At 44.3% G+C, this 20,491-nt stretch overlaps 1 protein-coding gene across 1 annotated transcript in view; it reads right to left on the bottom strand.

Moving 5' to 3' along the window:
- The window catches only part of NFASC (neurofascin), a 172,393-nt gene that overhangs the window by 59,359 nt on the left and 92,543 nt on the right, over window positions 1-20,491 (bottom strand). Inside the window, exons 10-17 of the mRNA XM_067531697.1 lie at window positions 20,247-20,417; window positions 15,792-15,842; window positions 7,110-7,221; window positions 5,637-5,821; window positions 4,518-4,649; window positions 2,134-2,277; window positions 1,267-1,378; window positions 998-1,164 (exon numbers count right to left, since the gene is read on the bottom strand). Coding sequence (XP_067387798.1) covers window positions 998-1,164; window positions 1,267-1,378; window positions 2,134-2,277; window positions 4,518-4,649; window positions 5,637-5,821; window positions 7,110-7,221; window positions 15,792-15,842; window positions 20,247-20,417 — 1,074 coding nt within the window. The remainder of the gene's footprint in view (window positions 1-997; window positions 1,165-1,266; window positions 1,379-2,133; window positions 2,278-4,517; window positions 4,650-5,636; window positions 5,822-7,109; window positions 7,222-15,791; window positions 15,843-20,246; window positions 20,418-20,491) is intronic.

The following is a 20,491-nucleotide window of genomic DNA, read 5'->3' as shown; positions in this document are numbered from 1 at the left end:
GAAATCCGTTATAATAAAAGCATTTAATGGAGACAACATTTGTTGGGCTCCCACTTCTACTCTTATGACTTCACTGGACTCAATGGGGATTACACGGCTGGAAGGTAGGGCAGAGTTTGGTCTAAGGGCATTCTACAGAAAAGTAAAATTTTTAGCAAAAAATGCACACCTGCGAAGAACAGATGGAGGGAGTTAATTTTAAGCCAGTGTTTAGAGCACTTGAATGAACAGGCCAGGATTATTTTATTTATTTATTAATGTGTGTGTGTGGCGTTGTGTATTTAATATCTATATAGTAACACGACAGTGAGCAAGGAACTATCACAATATTTTACAGTCTCTGTCCCCACATCACCATTCCTTCTGTCTTAAGAATAGGCAATAGGTATTTCCCCAAAATTGATCATGAAACCAAATGCAGCCCAAATAGTCCAGTTGCCCAATATATGCAAATGCAGCTCAAACTGTCCAGTTGCCCTGGTGTGTAACAGCACTGTTGTCACCGGCTGCTGTTTCTGGTACAACCTGATCTGGAAAGGTTTGTGCAGACAGAATCCTCCTTTAAAAGCAGAATGTGCAAGTGCCAGTAACAATTCAGGTGCAAATGTTTTTGTCTCTTAATGCAACAGGTTAAGGTCTTGAACCCTTCAGGAGACAACTCTCTTTTAGCCAAACAGTTTATATTTCAAACAGGATCTGACTGTCTACCACTGAGTCAAGGCACTGAGACCTACACTCCGCTGTCTGCCCAGTAATAATTTCACCCGCTGTTACACACCCAGGCCACTCACTGGCCATGCATTTTCAAAAGGGGCCTTTACTCGGGTGTTAAGTTTGCACTTGCCTTGCTGATGCACAATGACTTGTGTTGCACAGCACTGGATTTAGCCAGCTAACTGCCAGACTTGTGGGTGTGAAGAACTGCACATGCAAAATTGTGGTTGTGTGGGAGAACAAGGCCCTGTTTGTGCAATGCTTTGTCAGCACCGTGTCTTACCTTTGATCTCCAAACGAACCTGGTTCTCTGCTTTACCCAGAATGTTGGTGGCAACACAGGTGTAGATTCCCTGGTCCTCCTTCCGAGCCATGTTCATTTCCAAGCTCCCATTTTCATGCACCTGGTAGTTCTCTCCACCCAGGGTGCTGCCCTGACCATTCTTAAACCTCACAACAATACAAGAAACTACAGTAAGAGGAAGCAGCAGGAGGAAGCAGCTCATTCCAAAGCCCATTGCGTTCAGCGGTTCAGAATGACGGACTCCTTACCAGCGCAACGTGGGGATCGGGGAGCCAAAGAAGGGACAGTCAAGGCGGGTCCTGTTGTACTGAATCACTTTGATCAGCTGGTTCCGTGGGGCAAGAATCCGGGGAGGCACATCTTAAGCAACAAAGAGCATCATCTGTTTTTAAAATCCCACATGCTGGAACCACTCCACTTCCCCACCCTCGTCATGGGACTCCCTCTTTTTCTTGCACCTCAAGTTCAAGCTCTTCATTCAAGGCTTTGCAAAGCTCCCACATTTCCTCCTCTCCCCTCCCACTGCTCTCTCTGTCTCTTACTACCTTCTATTTCTGGCCTTCCTGCCAACACCAGCCCTGATGCTTGGAAGAGCTTCCCACTCAGTTTCAAGCATCCTTCCTCTTGTCCTTCAAAGTCACATTTTCCTGAAGCTTTCCTCACTGACTTCACACTCACAGCTGCCCCGGGTATGCACTGCTGCCCAGGGGAACCTCTGTAATCCACTGAAAGACTGCAAGAGGCTTTGTCTCAGGTGCCAGCTTAGACTAGAAGCTCTTCAGGGCAGGGCCCTTGCCTGTCTATCTATATGGACAACCCCTCAGAATATTACAACGAATAGGAAAGCAATTGGGTGATTTTTCAGGAAGGACCAAGTGAACAATCTTATCCCACTACAGTTGCTATCTATCATAAATTCAATTAGCCAGAGATTTGGGGTACCTTGCTCCTCTGGAGTTGGTGACTTGACCCATGAATTCAGAGGTTACTGTTTTCTTACGAACACCTCTAGGTTGGGCAGTTAAGGAGCTCCCATGTTCACTCTAAAGGCCTTCTTCCTAAGCCACCTTCGTAACACAAATACCAGTGGTGCAGCTGTAGCATTAGATAGTTACCCAGAACGCTGACGAAGGCATTAGCCAGAAGGTAGCCATGTTCATTGGAGGCGTTACACTGGTACACCGCACTGCTGCCAATCTGGGTATCCCGAAATACAATGGTGTCTCCGGCCACTTCCCGACTTGGGTTGAGAGGAGCAGCTTCAGAACAAACAGGAGGAGAAGAGAGTTCTTGGGTTTGCTATCAAACTTCACTTGGGTGAAAGGCTCCAAATCCCATTAACCACCCCTCTGAGACATTCAGACCCCTCACCCTGCACAGGTGGATGCCAAGTGATCTGACTGAACATACACAACGGAGCAAAGTTTTTCAGATCTCCGGCACGGGAGTCTGTGAAGGTCTCTACTTATCCACAAACCAAGGTCAGTAGGGGCTATGCCAGATGCCTGGCGTGGCACTCTGCCAGTAGTCGTCATGTTTGGACACTGACCCCCTAGAGCACAGACTCTAAGCCCAGCACAAAACAGAGGGTTGTGCCTGGAAAACACTGGAGTTCCTCATTCAGGAGGATTTATAGAGTCAATTTCAATCTCAATCTGCTCATCTCTGCCACCCACTGCGTAGTGAGAGATTGGGGAGATTTCTGTGCCAGGTTATTTGAACTGTATGTCTTTTAAAAATAAAAACAAACATCAAGAACTTTAGCTGTGTCTGGGGGCCGGGATTATTATTGAAAGGTGAATCATACGGGCGATAGTTTAGGGTCTTATGGGGCCTAGACCTTATTTACCTGACAGATTTATCAGTTCACTTTTAAAAGATAGAAGACTCTCTCTCCAGTTTATCTCGTAATGTCTGAGGCCTTGTTCTTTGACTAAGCAGTAGCAGCCATATTAAGACTGCAGCAGCCATGAGCTAGGAAGCAGAGTCACATCTTCACATGCCTGAATTTGCTTCTCTGTTTATCTGAATGATTTCTGTCTGCTTCTTTGATTGTTTCTGTCCGTTGAATAACTAATTGCACAATATTTAAATCAACTAAGATTGTCGCGTGTAACTGGTTAAAGAATTATTTTGCAATATGTGAGGATTGTTTTGTAATATTTTAGCAAAATGATTGGATAAGGTACAGCTAAGCAGGACTCAAGTTTCGCTATATAAACTGAAGTCCCAGAGGGAGACCAGCTATGAAGAAAGAGGAAAGGAAGAATAAGAAGGCAGAAAGACCTGAGAGAAGAAGAAGAATTCACCTCCAAGACAGCCCAAGATCAGAGCTGCATCCTCTCCACGACTGACATGCAGCAACCAGAACCCAGATGAGACTGACCTTGCCTGGCCCACAGGGAAAGTTCGCCTGCCTGATCAGGATTGGTGAGCACAGCACTGTATCCTTAGTGTGTGTATTATGTTTGGTAATTGTTAGTAAATAGGGGTTAAGGATATTACTGTAAAAGGTCCTGCAAACCTGCAGAAGTATACACCCCGAGCCCTACGAATTGGGAAAGAGTGTGGGTACTTAAATTAACCAGGTTAGTTACACCCTGAGCCTTGTGAAATGAGTAAGGCTTGGTACCTTTCTCCTGGAGCCCTATGGACTGGGAGAAGGTGCGGTGCCTTACAGTGTGCGGGTAACAATCTGAAGTGACCAGAAGAGTTTAGCAAGATTAGTTCCAGAGCCCTTGTCGAGCTGTAATTGCTCCAAAATTAATCTCCATGCATCTAAAGCCAATGAGCATCACAGAAGGTCTGATGCAGAAGCCAACGTTGCATTAAACTAGACGTTTATAAGATTCTTCAGTGATTGCATGACAAATTACTTTTAGTGAGGGGAATTACAAAAATATCCATTAACTAATCCATTAACTAATGAAGAGCCAGATAGGACAACACACTAGGATATCCAGTCATTGAGCTGCCTCAGCACTATCATACCTCTACACACACACTTAATTTTAAATTGAAACTCCTCTGTGCAACACGAATACTGGATTTTTCATTGTTACTCTTGATTTCCCCAGTCCAGTGTTAATTGCATTCTAATAATCACTTTAGTATTTCATTTCATCACGAATGGAGGGAAGTATCTTGAAGAGATTGAAAGGTAACGGGAGAGCTACCGGCATGAGGGACATCTGCCTGCACCCTTCTTTGCTCTCACCACTGTTACCGGACATTTTGAAGTATACCAAAAACTTTTTTTTAAATGACCTTTGGTGTCCCAATTGTAACAATGTCATAAATGTATCATCTTCCCTTAGTGGAAAGGATGATGGAAGACACCCTGAGGAAGGCATGTGTGCTTGGGACATCTCAAATAATTGCCATCTTGAAGGCACCCTGAAAAGAGAAGCAATTTATATGAAATTCCTCATGCTTTGCTGCATGCTTCTGTAATGAATATAATCCTGCTAAGGGGCCCCACAGCCATCAGCTGGCTTACCTTCTATGGGCTCTCCATTCACCAGCCACTGGATTGTAGGCTTCGGGTTCCCGTTGGCTCGACACACCAGTCTACCATCTTCGCCAGGAGCTAAAATCAGATTTTGTGGTTCGTCCAACCAGTAAGGGGCCGCTTTAAAAGACAAAAAATACATATACAGCCAAGTTATACATGTATTGCAGTGACCTCTTCTGAACTGCTCTCCACTAATTAGCTTTTGAGGCTGACCTCTGGAACAGTTTCCCCACATGTGGGAAATGGGCCCTTCACCAGTGCAGAAGTGCTTTAGCTGTAAGTCAAATCCTGTGTTTTAGCAGCTGGAAAACAGATGGGCGTTGGCTATGCTGAGTGATGACAGTCCAGTACTCTACAACAGACTAGCTCATGACATTCCCAACCAATCTCAAATCCAGGCCAGGGAAAGAAAGATGATCTGAACAACCCTATGCAGACCCACTCTGCTGGGTTTTGCAGAGTTTGGTTCAGGTAGAGACAGCTGAAACTAAATCTCTAGGTGCAAACACTTGCTCCCTCCCCCAGTTCCCCAGCTCTGGCAAAGCTCAGATCCCGATCCAATGTTTTCAGCTAGGTCCATCTCTGAGATGAGCACTCCCCATCCCACTCCACTGTACTGTGCAGGATCTGTGAGATTGTGTTTTCTATTCAAAACAAGATTCCTCCCAAGACAACACTATGCAGACAAACAGAACACCACAAGACTCACATTTAATAGTGCCAGTTATTACAAAGGGTGGGATTTCCTAGGAAGATCTGCATAAAAACTCCTACTCAATTGTCTCTCATGAGCCAAAAAAACAGTAAGAAATTTTTTCCAGGATGTGGGCCAGACCATCGGGTGGTGTAAATTAACGGAGCTCTGTTTTTTAAAAAGGGAATGGAACTGTGCTGATTTACAACAACCAAGGAACTGGATCAAGGCATCAGTCTGATCAACATGCAAGATGTGTGTGGGTATAGGCAAACATCCAGCTTAGTTCTGCAAAGCACAGACCAGCAGGGCCAAGCAAACAAGAAGAGCCCCGCCCCCACCCACCCTCCCCATTCTGCTGGCTTTCTAATTGCTTGAGTAACTCGAATGGTAAGAGAACGAGGACGTACCCTTCACTCTCACCGAGATAGTGTGCCGGATGCTGCCCATTTTGTTGGAAGCTAAGCAGAAGTATTCACCGGAGTCTTCTTCGGAGACATTGGTGATGCGAAGGGCCTTATTAAAATTTTCCAGCTTGGTTTTTGCTGCTGGGAGCTCTCCTCCTTTCTTGTGCCACATGATGTCTGGTGCTGGTCTAAGGGGAGGACAAATTAGGGGTCATATTTGAGAGGAAGGCTCTTTCAAGAGAAGACACATACCGTACAGGAGACAGACAAAATACTCCAGACTCAGCCACTGATAGCACTCCCCTCGGATTTCATCCTCCCCACGGTTTCACAGATGACTCTCCCTCCTTCCCTCCTCAGCCAACGACGGACTTACACCATGCTCTTTATCAAGGATCCTGAGCTTCACTAACAGCCATAGGAGTGAATTTCATGTAATTTATCGTACCTTGATAAATGCACTACATTGGACTCGTTCTACTCATCTAAGGAATGTAGACACACAGCTTGTGTTAGTTTTAATCCCCTAGAAAATCTCAACCCTGGTGTCCAACATGGTGGTTCCATGGGGTTCATAGAGTGTAAGCTATTGTCACCTACGCTTTATGCAGTGTTCTAGGGAAAGTCTAGGAGATTCGCAAATACCCACAATGACTAGTCGGCAGGGAATTGTCCAAAGCGAGACAATAAACAGAAGGTACTTGCCTCTCTGCAAATGCTACCGGAGATACTGACTTTCCTATTTGTTTGAAATTTCTTATTCTCTGCTTCTTTATAAATGTCTGTACTTCAGGGTCTTTCCTTTTTAAATAGGAATTTAAAATTAACTGATAGCCCATAGTTACGGCCGGAGGTGCTTCGAGCCCAGTTACTCCCTGCCCTGCACGTTGTGCAGTAACACCAGTGCAAAGGATTGCAAAAGGCACCGCATTCTGATTTGGCAGCACTGTACGCTCACTCTGTATTGATGTGAATGATGGTCCAAGTTGCAGTGAACAGACACACTGACTCATGGAAGCTACTCCATGCTTCCTGCATAGTTTTAGCTGGTGCACGCTCCTGTAGCCTAAGCTGGGATTTGGAAGCTCACAAGGATCGCAGTGGGACATGTTTCCTTACCATATCGATAGGACACTGTATCGTGTGTCATTACATCTCTGAAGGAGACAAAAGGAAACTGGTCCAAACCGAGACAACAGGAACACGGTGTCCCTCCAGGATTCATGTCACCAGCTGCCACTGCTTGTGACGCATCTTTCCACCCCTTGCCCATAGTACATTTCAGTTACCTGTCCTTCCAATGGGACACAAGGCACTGCATGCGGGATCCAACTCATACGGACGTGAATAACAACATTCCCAGTAATTGCAATGGTGCAGCATCAGGGACTGTACAATGTGTTTATTACTCAGAGCAGAGCAGATAAGGAGATGCTAGAAACCACCCCACCCCCGCACGCGGCAAGTGGTACGTACACTCCTGAAGCAATGCACTCGAGTAAGAGGTCCACTCCTCTCAGCACTATCTGGCTGCTTGAAGTCCCGTAGGGATACATGAAGCTGGGGGTTGTTTCCATAACCCCTCGGGCTGAAATCAGCAGAAAAGAAAGAACAGACCACTTTTAAATTCTCCTTCTCCATGTCATTTCTACCAGCAACACAGAGAGCTGCCTGAGTTGAGAGACGTGATATAGCAAGAAGGGAAGAATACATCTGTTGCATCATGAACACACATGGAACTTGACTAGAGGAAGGTACAATATCTGCCCGGAAGAGACAATCTAAGACAGGAAAGATAGGACAAGGCGGAGAGCTCTTTGGAGAGGTGAGGAGGATGAAGGAGGTTTTAAAGGATGGATCTGAAAAAGAGTGTGTGTTTGAAAGGCAGGAAATGGGAGAAGGTGCGAAGCTGAGAGCAGGAAAAGAAACAAGGAAAGGAAGGAATTGCCAGGAGGGAGCAGAAGGGAGAGGAAGGAATTGTGGGAATAGAATATTATACAGGGCCCTGAAGACGGGTACAAGGAGTTCAAATTCGATGCAGCACCAAAGCACAACAGCGCCCGTCACACCTGCCTATACGTGAAGCAGAGTAGCCCTGAAAAATTCTACTTGCCCCAACCATGTAATTGTGAGAGGTGGGTAAACAACCTTCAGTTAGCATGGAAAAAGGGCAAACAAGCAGACTGTGTGTGCAGCTGGTTGGATTTCATGACTATCTTGCAAGACTCTAGCAGGTCATCAGACTATCGTCCCACTAATGCTGGTTCTTCTCAGACCCCCGTGGATGCACCAGTGTACCGTGTCAAGCTGAATGACTCCGTTAGGTGCTCCCATAACCAAACCACAAGATTTCTCTACTGAAGGATCAGTGTCCCGGGACCAGCTACTGCACAATGGCACAAGGGTTTGCCAAGACACTGAGGTCAGAAGGAATTATTTCCAATTAATAAAATGCTCCATCTCAAAGCATCTAGAGGAATATCAGGTGATGAATTTTAGGCAACATTGTTTATGAAATACAATCCATGCCAAACCAATTTGAGGCCAGAAATGTGTAACGTTAGCACCACTGCGTTTTCATATGGTTAAGTGTACTGCTAGATGAAGGCCTCGTTATCTCAGTCCAACCCTACTGTGGTCTATGAGGCTGTACAAGTGTAAATTAAGGCAGAATTTGGCCCTTAACTTCTTTCTTTGATATGGTTAACGAAGGAAAAAGTTGCTAAAGGAAATTCTGTGGACAGAATCTACAATATCTCATCTCTAGTTGGGCAGCTGACATGACTCCGTACACCATTTCAATAAGGAAACCAGAGACATGAGACAAACGGAATCACTATATGAAAAGGTATAAAACTGGCTAAAACGAAAGTGCAGTTCAGAAACAAAATTAATAATTTAGGGTTCATTTGGGAAGAGATATTTAGTTGTATGCTACTGGTGGTCTGGTCTAGGTCTGATACTTCAGTATAAGCCAACTCCTACCGTCCTTATCCAGTCAAGACCCCTGTTGACTACTCACTGGGAATTTTGCCTTCATAAGGATTAACGATGGTAGGATTTGACCCACTCCCTCAAGAGAATTTTGATGCAGTAGAAGAGTACAGCAATCAGTTCTGTAGATTAGTTGGAGCTGACAGGGTACAGCTCACAACACCTTGATGGACGGAATTAAAACAATTGGATTTTGGAAGGAAAAATTGGCAGAAGTCAAATGAGATTTTAAAATAATGAAAAAGATTTTCATGTAAGACACAGCAATCCAATACACAAATGGAGGCATTTACTGTACTAGCCAGGCAGTGGTACCACACAAGGGGATGTGGGTATTAGCATGAAAATAAGTCAGAGTGACAGTGTTGCCTAGGCCTGTAATAATGGTGAGGTGATTATTCTGCTCTATTTGGTAACTTTTAGGCCTAAAATGGGCATTGTGCTGTAAAAAAAAGAAAACAAAACTGGAGATCTCAGAGGACAGTGAGAAAAATTACAAACATTCAGACAAGACCACCTCAGAGGAAAGGTTAAGAGTTCTAGGGAAAAGTTAGAGAGACGGCAACTGAGGAGAGACATGACCACTGTCTACAATTACATAAAGGGCTCTCTGTTAAGACAACTGTAGTTATTAACCTATAACCACGAGGACAGAACAAGAGGCAATGGGACTTAAAACAGCAGTAGTGAAAACTGAGGTTATACTTTAGGAAATGGAACCAAGTGGCCAAGGGTAGATGATGGATTGTCAACATTGGGAGACATTCAAGGCTGGAGGAGATGTTATTTGAGGAAGGGATAATGGGCCCAACGGTGCCATGATGGATGAGGAGTGGTGGAAGTTGCTGGCCTCCTCTGACCCAAACATTTCTTTAGCTCAGTAACCAACGTCCAACAGAAATACAGCTCAAGTCAGTTATGCACAATAGAACTCAACTGCCCGGTATGCGTGTGAGAGCGGGGATTCTGCAGCACACAGAGGATCACACATATCTGCGGAGTATCCTCCCTGACAGGCTATTAACCTTTTCTCTTTTGTTTCTTAAGGAGAGGGGCTGGGATGAGAAGGGAAAACAATGTGTGGAGTTCACGCCATTAAGACATCAGGAAAGGTTTGTGATCAAGCCCTTCAAAAGAAAAGCCACCTGCAGCCCAAACCACAGCTTCCCAATTGGCTCAGAGTCTACCACATCACAGCTGTGCACACACACATCACATGACTTTTAAAATACAAAATGATTAATGGTCAACAAGTGCTGGTGAGAGTGTTAGTCAATTGTTTGGTTAATGGATTACCACCAGGTATAAAGTCTGGACCTTACCTTGACGATACAGTGCATTTATCAATGCAGTAGATAGATGCACATATTTAACTCCTTTCCTACCACTTGATAAGCTCCCTTTCCTTTTTAAGACAGCCCTACAATAGCAACCCAATGCAACTGTTTGGAGGCTAGGTTACAAATGCAGTGGCTGGTGTTATGAAGGCAGTACTTGTCGACAGTTACCACACCACGGTAACAGCATTTCTGCAGCTATTTCCTATGTTAATGTATAGAGGTGCAGGAAATACGTCGTCTTCAATACTACTGAGTAGGCAAATGTCATTTTAATGGCAATCACTGTATGGTAGATGTCTGAGCAGGCTACACATCGCACTTTAACAACAATCTTGTTTGTTCAGGAGCCAGGGAAGGGACCAGTTGGGGATAAGAAGCAATATAAGCAATTTTACCAGCCATATATTAATGACGACAATTAAAACTGAAGGAAGGGAAATTAGTATTCTGTCCTAGTTCTTTTAGAGCACCCCAAACACGCTGGGTAGCTCATAATAAAGTTCTATTTTAGTAACTACTACTGATTAAATATTTGCCACTAATTTAAAAACAATTCTATCATTTCCCGTGGAGTTCCTTATCTTAAAGGCATGAGATTTCTGGAGCTGGTAAATCTTTCCAACTAATATAATGTAGTTGTTAATGATACTTAGCTCTTATATAGCACTTCTCATCCACAGATCTTAAAGTACTTACAAAAGGATGATAAATATCTTCTTTTTACTGAAAAGGAAACCAAAGCACAGACACGTCAAGATCACCCACTAAATAAGCTTTGAGAAGATCACAGGTGGTGGTTAGATTGTACTCCTTATCAGCCAGAGGTCTGGGTTCAAGACTGATATGGGGCTAGCTTTCAGGTCTGGATTAGATGGATGCTGAAATCTCATGAACTGCTCCCGTAACATTTTTACCCCCTACAATCAGCTAGTCTTATTTCCACCACATTGGGGTAAAGTTTCAAAAGATGCTGTTGCCACAATTTTAACTGCATCTGAACTGAAAATACCAACCTCCTTACACTTTGGGTCTGATCCAGAACAAAAACCCTAGCAAGAGTTCAGATCTAAGCATCTGGAGTCCGGGATTCTAACCAGAGACGAGGGTGGTTCCAAGTGGCTGGTCTGTAATCTTACATTCAAAGGAGACAGAATATAAATGTTTTAGGTTTACTGCAGACTACCACAGGCTTCCCCTCTTCCACTAGCTGGGTCGCAGGTGGGTGTGATCTGAGGCAGATGCAGGGCAGTGGAAATTGAAGCAAGGTGTTTGCTCACCAACTCTGGGGGAGGCAGGCACTCCTGAGTCAGGGCTCTAGCTACAGAACGGCTGGTGGGAATTTTAGGACACCTGATACTGCAATTATATATGAACAAGGCTTTACATCTATGCATATAACGAATGCCAAATCCCACACAGGATGTGAACACCCTTCTCCTCCCTATCTGCCTCCTTCAATGGCAGGTCAGCTCCCGTGACTGTTCGGTGTCTAATTGCCATCTCAGGATCCACATGCCAAGTAGCACAGGCATAGACATCTGGCTCCTTGCAGACCTGCCCTGCTGGCAGATCTTGCCTCCGGCTTGGTCATGGGCAGTGGAGATGGTTGTGGGCAGGGGCTGGGGGGAGGAGAAAGCCTCCAGCAGCTTTGCAGTAGCACACGCACAGCAAGTTTGCGCCGTCATCTCCATCACAGCACACTGTCTACATGCTGTACTAGCGGAAAGCTCTTCACAGGCCTCCTCTGACACCGGGCTGCCGAGGAGGCCGTCAATGACTTTGGAACATGACAGGATCCTCAGCTAGTGGTCAGCTCAGCATTCAGAAGATGCTGGAGCATCCACTCCCCCCTTGTATAAATCCAGTGAACAGGATGTGCGCCACGTGCCTCAGGAGCAGGTGATGCTTTTCACTCAATTTTACGCTTCTGCGGACAAGAAGTTACGCGTAAGGGGACAGCAGTTCACATCTGTGCTGAGGGAGGGCCAGTGGGTCTGGGTTCAGGGTTTTGCTCCAGTTTCTGTTGTATTTTTCAAGGGCTAAGCTTCTATTTAATACCAAGTGGAGCTGCTAGCCCTTCTGGCTGTGAAGGAGGTCAATCTACTGCTGTCTCCCCAAGCCTGCATACCAACTCGGACACAGCACTAAAAGGTAAGTACTTCCCTTGTTCATCTGAACGGCGCATTACTTTACACGTCCAGCTACTGTTCTTCCCGAGCCTCTACAGATGTTCATGGTGCAGCCGGATGTTCCATTTACTGGGCCATCAACTGGCAACTTCTCATCATACACATAGTCCTTACTCAGGCAAATAAACCCACTGATGCAAATGGGACATCTTGCATGAGTAAGGAATGCAGGTCTGTGCACCCAACATCAGAGCCTAAATACCACAGCTAGACACAATGGCACTAAATATTGATCTGAGTCCATGTGCAATAACTGAGCGCCCTATAAAACTGCTCCCACTGCCATAAGAATCTACTGTTTGTTAATAAGCTTGGAAGCAGCAAAGGGTTTATGCTGTAGGCTGAGGCAGATGGGTCTCCTCCTTTTGGCTTTAAGGAACAACAGAAGGAGGGAAGAGGAGGAAGGGAAAAACGCCAACAGATATAGTAAGCGTGATTGGTGACAGCTCTGTTAGTCTAATACAATGAAATCTGCGGTAAGGATCCAAAAGTGCAGCAGGTTTGCCTCCCCAAATTTTAAATGAACCAATTTTAAGTAAGCCTAAAGTTTCTGCAGTCACATTCAGCCAACAGTCTCTGCAAGGCATCTGACTTCTACTGGTTACTTATGACAGATTTCACAGGATAAATACGTTTCAGCTATAAAACTTTTCTCTGTAGGTTTACTTGGTACATCAAACTGATGTAGAAGCAACGGCTTGGGCAGCGCATTGGCCTATCTGCTGCCAGTACCTAGGGTCCTGGGCAGGAGGAACGTACTCAGGACAGCTTATCTGTCCCGCTGCTGTGGCTATGCTTCTAATTTCAGTATCCTAGGTCAGTCAGAGCTAACATGCAGACATCTGCCTGGACTGGAAATTACAATCCCCAGCTTCAGGTGCAGAGGCACCCTCAGATTCAGTTTTCCTGTGTGGAAACTTATGGGGAGGAATTCCAAATTCACTTTCTGCTTTGCCATCTTTGTTACCTTCCTGACAGAAAAAATCTCTGTCCCTAGATTATTTCAGGACAGTGAACACAAAAATGGTGCAAACAGTGTAAAGGGATTCACTTAGAAATTCAAACTTCTATTTATTTAACAGCATTTACCCAGCTTCATTAGCCAATGGGGATCAACCAGCTACACATTAAAGGACAGCTCTCCATAGGATTCTCTCTCTATTAGCTCAGATTCATTCCTGCTCACAGGCACTCAAGAGAAACCTCCTTCTACTTCCATCACATGGAGACTTGAATCCGTTTATGTAACAACCACTGCTCCTATTGAAGCTAACTTCACTCAATCGCTGAAAGCTATCCGCGCTGGGCGTAACAAATGTTCTCCCATTTCAAGGGCATCCCTGACTTCAGTTAAACACAGCACATCTTCTGACACTGCTACTTGCTTGGTGGAGTGACTATACTGCCAGTGCTGTTCTGGGCTCCTGACATGCCCAATCCCCCTCAATAGTTCTTGAGACACTCAAAAAAAAAAACAATCCCCAAGTTTCACAAAGGGTTTGTCCCAGACCATTAATTATTTTACACGTGTGTGTGCGCGCGTTTGTAGGCATGCTATTATTCAGAGCATTCTTTGCAAGACTCCGAGACAATGACGGAAGGGAAAAAAAATCCTCTCTTGGTCATCTCATTTGGCAACAAATCAAGGCAGAACAGACATTTCTACGTTCTTGCAAGATTTTAACCACACCTTGCTTAGACTTCTGCAGTCAGGCAAAATGTTGCCAAGAAACTGCCAGGTTTTCAATTGCTTAAGCAGCAGTATTCCCCATTCTTCCTGATAGTGCAAAGCGTCTACTTGATTTGGCATTCATCAGCTCTGCAGAGCTTTTTATGCTACCTTTCTGATCTAGCAATTTCTCCAAGCCAATAGTAGGATGACACCTTCATAAGAACATGCCCATATGACTGCTTTTTTCTTCCTGTGGTTGGTACCAATGAACTGGAGATCTGATTATAAGGCAGCAGGCAAACTCTCTTTGGCCCAGATTCTCTGCTATATCCAATTTAGGTGCAGCAGATGTGGTGCTGGGGCCACTAGTGACCTGGCTCTGCTCCCTCATTTCCTGCCCCACCCTGAATGCCCTAGGGGTTGCTCTGACATGCACCAAGGAACAGTATTCTAGCTGGAGTATACGGTAAACAGTGTCTGTCCCTCCTGCAATGCAGGACCTGCTTGTGGGACGGAGGGGGAGGAGGAGGAAGGCAAAGTGGGAGGCATCAGTCAGCTCTGCTGGCCGTATGCCTACTAGGAACTCCCCAATGGCAGGTTTCTCCTCAGTTGAGGGTTCAAAGGTCTGTTCCCCTTCTCGCTTTGCACTGCCTGAGCAGACACCTTGAGGGAGGAAGGATCTGACGAGTGCTCAGGTGGAAAGCACAGAGCATTTTTGCATTTTAAAACTTATATTCGGCCCAAATGCTCCTCTAGCTTACCTGAGCGCGAGCTGGGGTTTGCCTGTGCATATCTGCAGGCAGAACGCAGTCCCTTGTGTTACGCAAAAAGAGAAGAGAGAATAAACAAACCCTCCCCAAAGTCCTCTCATGGTTTCAGGGCAAATGGAATCTCTCTCGTTAATCTGGAGTCCTTTTCATCCTTGACTAGTCTAATGAGGAAGAAGGATACAGACTGCACCAGCACTCGGGAGATTACCCCTTGATGCGGCCCTAACGTATTCATGAAAGGCATACACTGAATTCATTGCATTTGGCTACATCCTCCCCCCTTCCTCAGCAGCAACATCTTGGGGGTATATCTGCCAGAGCTTACACACACGATTCAGTTTCCAGCACTGTATGCAAACATCCTCCCCTACTAGCTCTACCAAATGACATAAACCCACCGTGGCCCCTCACTATTATTTACATTATCATATCACTTCCATGACACTCTCCATCTATTTCAGAAAGAAGATCATGCCCTGGGGAGCTCAGCGATTGTGCTCTGAAGCCTAGTTTTGAGAATGCTGTGGGCTTCCCCCAACAAACGTATTCTCCAGAGGTGATTTTTCTGCTCAGACAAAGGGGAGAAAAAGAATCTTCAAAAAGCATTCAATACATGCCTAACACCACTACAAAGAAACACATTACCATGATTTCCAGAGAACCATACACCCCTTTTCCCTTCTCAATGCCTAAGTTTAGCTGCCAATATAATAGATGGCGCTTTCTGAATGGTGAGAAATTTTGGATTTTCTTTTTAAGTCTTCTGCTCTTTGCAAAGGGATCTTATTTGCAGTAAAAATGGGGATTTTGATTCAATTTGGCTAACCTTCCTTGCTGTTTGGGCTCTGGTTTGCTTCATACTCCATTAATCCAAATGCCCCTAATCTTGGGGTTCAGCTAATTGATTAGCTTTAATTTTCTATAATTCAGACACCGCAAGATATTTTAGGTGCTTTTCCCCCCCCAGCATGTGCAGTTTTTGTTAAAATCAAACTATTAGTACAAAATCAGAAACAGGACTACGTAAATAGTGTGTGCATGTGCATATATATAATATTGCTATTTTGTCCACTTAATTGCCTTGTCAGTTTCAGTGACCAACCAACTACTAGTGGGTGTTAACACAGGAGTAAGTTGGGTTAGGTAGAAAGGAGTTAGAACATGAAGTTCTCCAGAAGTCAGCGTTGACTCACCACTATACATGTCAGTGTGATTTCGAAAAGACGTTTCATTATGGGGAGTCTCTGTAATAAACAAAAGAACATGAGCGCACCAAAGGCAACAAAGAAAGCACCGAGCAATGAAAAGCGTAACAGAGGAATGCAAGAGGGCGACAGGAATGAAATACAAAGGCCAGAACACAAAATTATTTCGAAACGTAAAAATACTGCAGCTATGCAACACAAGCACACAAAATATTCTGAAAAGAACAACAGTCGGGAAAGAAAGAAACAGCAACATAAAACAGCAATGAAAGGAGAAAGGACTGCTTCATTCCTACAAAATGTAGGATCAAATCAAAATATAAAAATAAAATACCAACTAAAGGTTTCATAAACACGTAACTGCAATTTAAGTGTTTCATTCTTTTAGTATAAGGAGAGTGTCTGTATCTTTGAAAAATCCAGTTTCAAATTGAGACAAGTGGCTATTTTGCTCCTGATTCCTTGAACACACGAGGGAAACATGTTTCTTGCTATCATATGTCAGTATAAAACATAGGCTGGACACAGCCAAGTGACAGCACAACCACACAAAAAGGTGGGATAAAAATGAACAAAATTAGGATTTAAAAAGTAGTCATCTGTAAAATTCTTTTAATTAAAAGGATTTTAAAAAGTGCATTGTTCTCATAAAAATCCAATATTCAATAACACATCCATCATTCAGTGACAAGCACTCCAATCTAACAACTATATTTTATGGAGAACATTAATTGGCATTACAGGATTGCTGGATGAGCGAGAGAACACCATAGGCCAGGATCCACGTCTGAGGTTCTGTCCTCATGTTTTTAAAATGTCTCTTCTATTAAATGACAAATTGGGATCTACTAAGAGTTATCAGATTTTAAAGAGGGATGCTACACAGCAATGTTACCACATTATCTAATGAACAGGAAGTTTCAGAATGTTTAAAAACTGGGTACATTGGTTACAAGAAACGTCACTGACCTGAAGTTTAAACATCAACAACATACATGATCTTTTTTCAGAAGGGTTAACAAGACGCATCAGGGGCCCAAGACCTACACGAATCAAGTGGGATTAGATTTGGAACAAGAACACAGTCCTACCTCAATACACGACAGGGAAAAGTACACCCTTATCTTTCTACTGAATCTTCACAAACCAGAAGGGCAATTTTCTTCCCTCCCATATGGAACGTAAATAATGAAAATTGAATGTAATCATTTTTCAACAGCTGGATTACCCATTTCTTAAAGTAGCCAACACCTGTGGTTTAAGGCACAGAATACTCAGCAGCTTTAGACAAAAAAGTAAATTCAACCTCTTGGAACATGATTTAGACAAAGAATTTATTATCCTAACAGCCAGGAAATTAGAGCCTCTATACCAAAAACCTCCAGTGGGCTCTTGGGGTGGAATTTGCATGCTATAATAAAGCAGACATTTCCAAGGGAAAACTTAAGAAAGAGTCCAGTATAATTGGAAGCCACAGTACAGCAATCTTAATGAGCCTTTTAAAGGGCCTGAGAGAATGGATGCTCTAGAGACACCTAGATGAACAGCTATACTACGTGGGTTAGCATTTACAGCTAAGCACAGAGAGCTCGTCAAGTAGCATTCATCAATAGTTTGTTCTGTACATTCTATCCTTCAGTCAATTAATAGATTTTGCTACTTCCTCAGCTGGTGCCAATAAGCACCATTCTATTGTCATCGGAGCTGCTACACCCATTTACACCAATGGAGAACCTGGCCCTTTATTTGTAGATAAATGTTTTCATTATTTAAACAGCTCTGTAATTGAATAAATTAGCTGTGACTATTCCCACCAATCAGCCAAGGACCTATGTATTTAGTCTTTGTCAATCACGAAATACATAGGGCCCCGTTCGCCCCAGTCTTATTTCTAGACCACATGAGAGAAAGAGCACAAAAATGTGTGTAAAATGCTCTCCCCGTGTTTTGTGTCTCATATCAAGTTTTATGCCACTGTAACTGCACTAATTTCCATGTACACCGATGTGAGATCACAGTCAGGCCCTCCCATCCTGATCTGGCAGTGTTCTCCACCCACTTTGCAATGCTCTAAAGATGCGTGACCTGTACCACAATGGGTAGCCTGGTATCTATTTAAAAGCAATATTCCTCCAAACTATGGCAAATGCTTCTTTAACAGAGCTCCTGTTCCTCTGATTAGGTGGCTGCCTGCCTAGCATAACATGACCCCCAAAATCACGTGTTCAAGACATGCTGTACTAGTCCAATATCTCTCGTCTGCTGGCTGCTTCTGGAAGGCTGTATGGAGGCATGCAAAGACTGACTCTCTCCTCTGGCTACGGGAAAAGCTGCCAAGCTGCTGCGACTGGGAGGTTGAAATAAAAGGAGATGTGCATGCATGGAATGGAGAGGTTGTTGAGAAAGCAAATGGGCAGCAGGGAGGAATTGGACTCAGCTTCTGCTGACTCTGAATGGAGATAAGCGGCAAACTTGAAAGACCAAGCTGGAGGTCGAACAGTAATTGGTTTTAGCTGGGATGTTCATTATTCAGTTTCATGAGAACAGAAACGCACAGCAAAGTCTCTGACCCATTGCTTGTGTGGTCTTCCCGCAGCGTACAGCCCGGAACTCACTACATTAGACTTGCAGCCTGGTCATGCTGCTCTCACTGCTATTTCCTTATACAGAGCTTCTTCCAGGAGACCCTGATCTGACCAGGAGTTTTCAAACACCATGCTCACTTTCTGTTATCATCTGTCCCCCTCTAATTATTGTTACAAGGCCTTAGGCCTTCACCTTTATACTTCAGTACTGAGACAATCCATAGTGCAAGTGTACACCAGGAGTACCTAGGCTTCTTGCTCTCAAATTAAGGTGCTATTGTGCTTGCCTCAACCGAGACTGTCCTAGGTGCTGTATATATACACAGGAACAGACAAACCTTGAGGGCTTACGATGTAAAGATCTCCATTCCTCATTCCCTCTCTTACTCCCTCCTTTACAAAATTGCCACACCCACTGGTGAGCAGAACTATGATCTCTCGTCAAGTTTCCTCCAGCACACCTGCAGTGAAATCCATCAGCATTGGCGACCTGCCTTCCTCCATGAACCAATCCATAACCAATCTTTTAGACCAGAGAAGAGAATACTGGTGCCAGGAACTAGCACATATATTTCTCCATCTTGTCCCCTGGCTCCTTTGAGATGCTGAGCTACCAGATAAATAGATCTTACACCTAGGAGCAAAATAAATATTCAGAAACAAATCAGGGACTGCCTAGCCTACGATCACTGCAGTGGGGAAAAGGATTTTACAGTCAGCAAAAGACTCTGAATGAGATTAGTGACATAATCTGGTTTGGAGTTTGCCCATCTCCAGCCTCAATATCTTCTCAGGAGACTTCTCATTATGTAGTTAGAGTGAATTATAGACGTGCTTCTCTTGCCCTTAGAGAGGATGCCCTTCTATGGGTTGAAACTGAGGTCACCTGCAAACCAGCACAAATTTTCCATGCAATCGCTTGGGCTCCGCAGGGTAAATCTATTAACATGAGTGCGAATCGCGCAGCTAAACAGCATCTTATTGTTTATAAATACTTTAGCCTTATGCTGTGCAGTGCCTGGGTTTAATGAGGAGACTACATATGCCAGTCACCTCAGAGTTCAGGAGGCATAATATCTTCTCTACCCGATAACAGCAACAATGGGCTAAATTCAGGCCCAGCCTAAGCAGGTGAAACTCCATTGAAATCAAATTAGTTGCACCAAATTAGAACGGATCTGAATTGGGCCCAGTATAATTCTGCTCTCAATTACGCTGGTGAAATCTCAATGAGCTTGCACCAAGAACAAAATGTGGTCCCGCATGTTTTAAGGGTCCCCAGCTGCCCCGGGCTCATTACCACATTCTTGCCTGTATTTCTGCATTCACTCAGGCTTGCTCAGGAACAAGTTCTGTGTGGTTAAAATGCAAGCATAGAAGAACTGCAGTCTATACCAAAGGAAATAACCTGAATCCTGGATTCGTTGTGAGCATCTTTGAGCAAACCCAAGCTATTTCTCACATATGAAGCCTGGAAACTAAACCAACTGATCTCCACCTACATATATACATAAAGCTCCCCTCCAGAGGCCAGACACTTCTCATCTCTGTTGAAGCTGTTTCTGTGTTACTTAATCAGCTACAGACCTGCTTCACCTGATCAGCTGGTGAAGTTTAAAGCATTAGAGGGACATCAGCATGCCTGCCTTTAGGTTAGTGGTCCAAGTGCTACTGTTACCTTCAACAACCAATTCTTATGTTATTCTAAACCATGTTATGGAAAGAATTCCCTGCCCAGAGAGATCTCAGAGCTCCAAGGAATGCCTTCTCTGGATGTTACTGACGGCACGATTCGGAGGAGAGCCCATGCAGAAAGACTTAAAGAAGCACCAGCCCAACAGGTCAAGGCAACACTTACTGGTTTGGACCTTGAGGGTGTAAGGGTTTTTCTGCTGGATGGTGTGGGTGAAGTGGAAGCGTGCATTACAGCTGTAGTCAGTCTGGGCGTCCTGCAGCAAAACGTTGGAGAAGTATAAGTCGCCGTTCTGGCCCTGGGAGACGCGCTTGTCTTGGTGGATTGGCTCCATGGCTGAGAGAGAGAAAAGAGGAATTCAAAACAAAAGCCCCAGCGCTGCTGGCCTCCTTAACATCTGCCTTAAAACA

The sequence above is a fragment of the Emydura macquarii genome, unplaced genomic scaffold, assembly GCF_026122565.2.
Source record: "Emydura macquarii macquarii isolate MOO-44397 ecotype Brisbane River unplaced genomic scaffold, CSIRO-AGI_Emac_v2 contig_3220, whole genome shotgun sequence".
NCBI classification, from domain to species: domain Eukaryota; kingdom Metazoa; phylum Chordata; order Testudines; family Chelidae; genus Emydura; species Emydura macquarii.
Note: the sequence above shows the minus strand (reverse complement) of the source record. Positions and strands in the feature narration are given on the sequence as shown.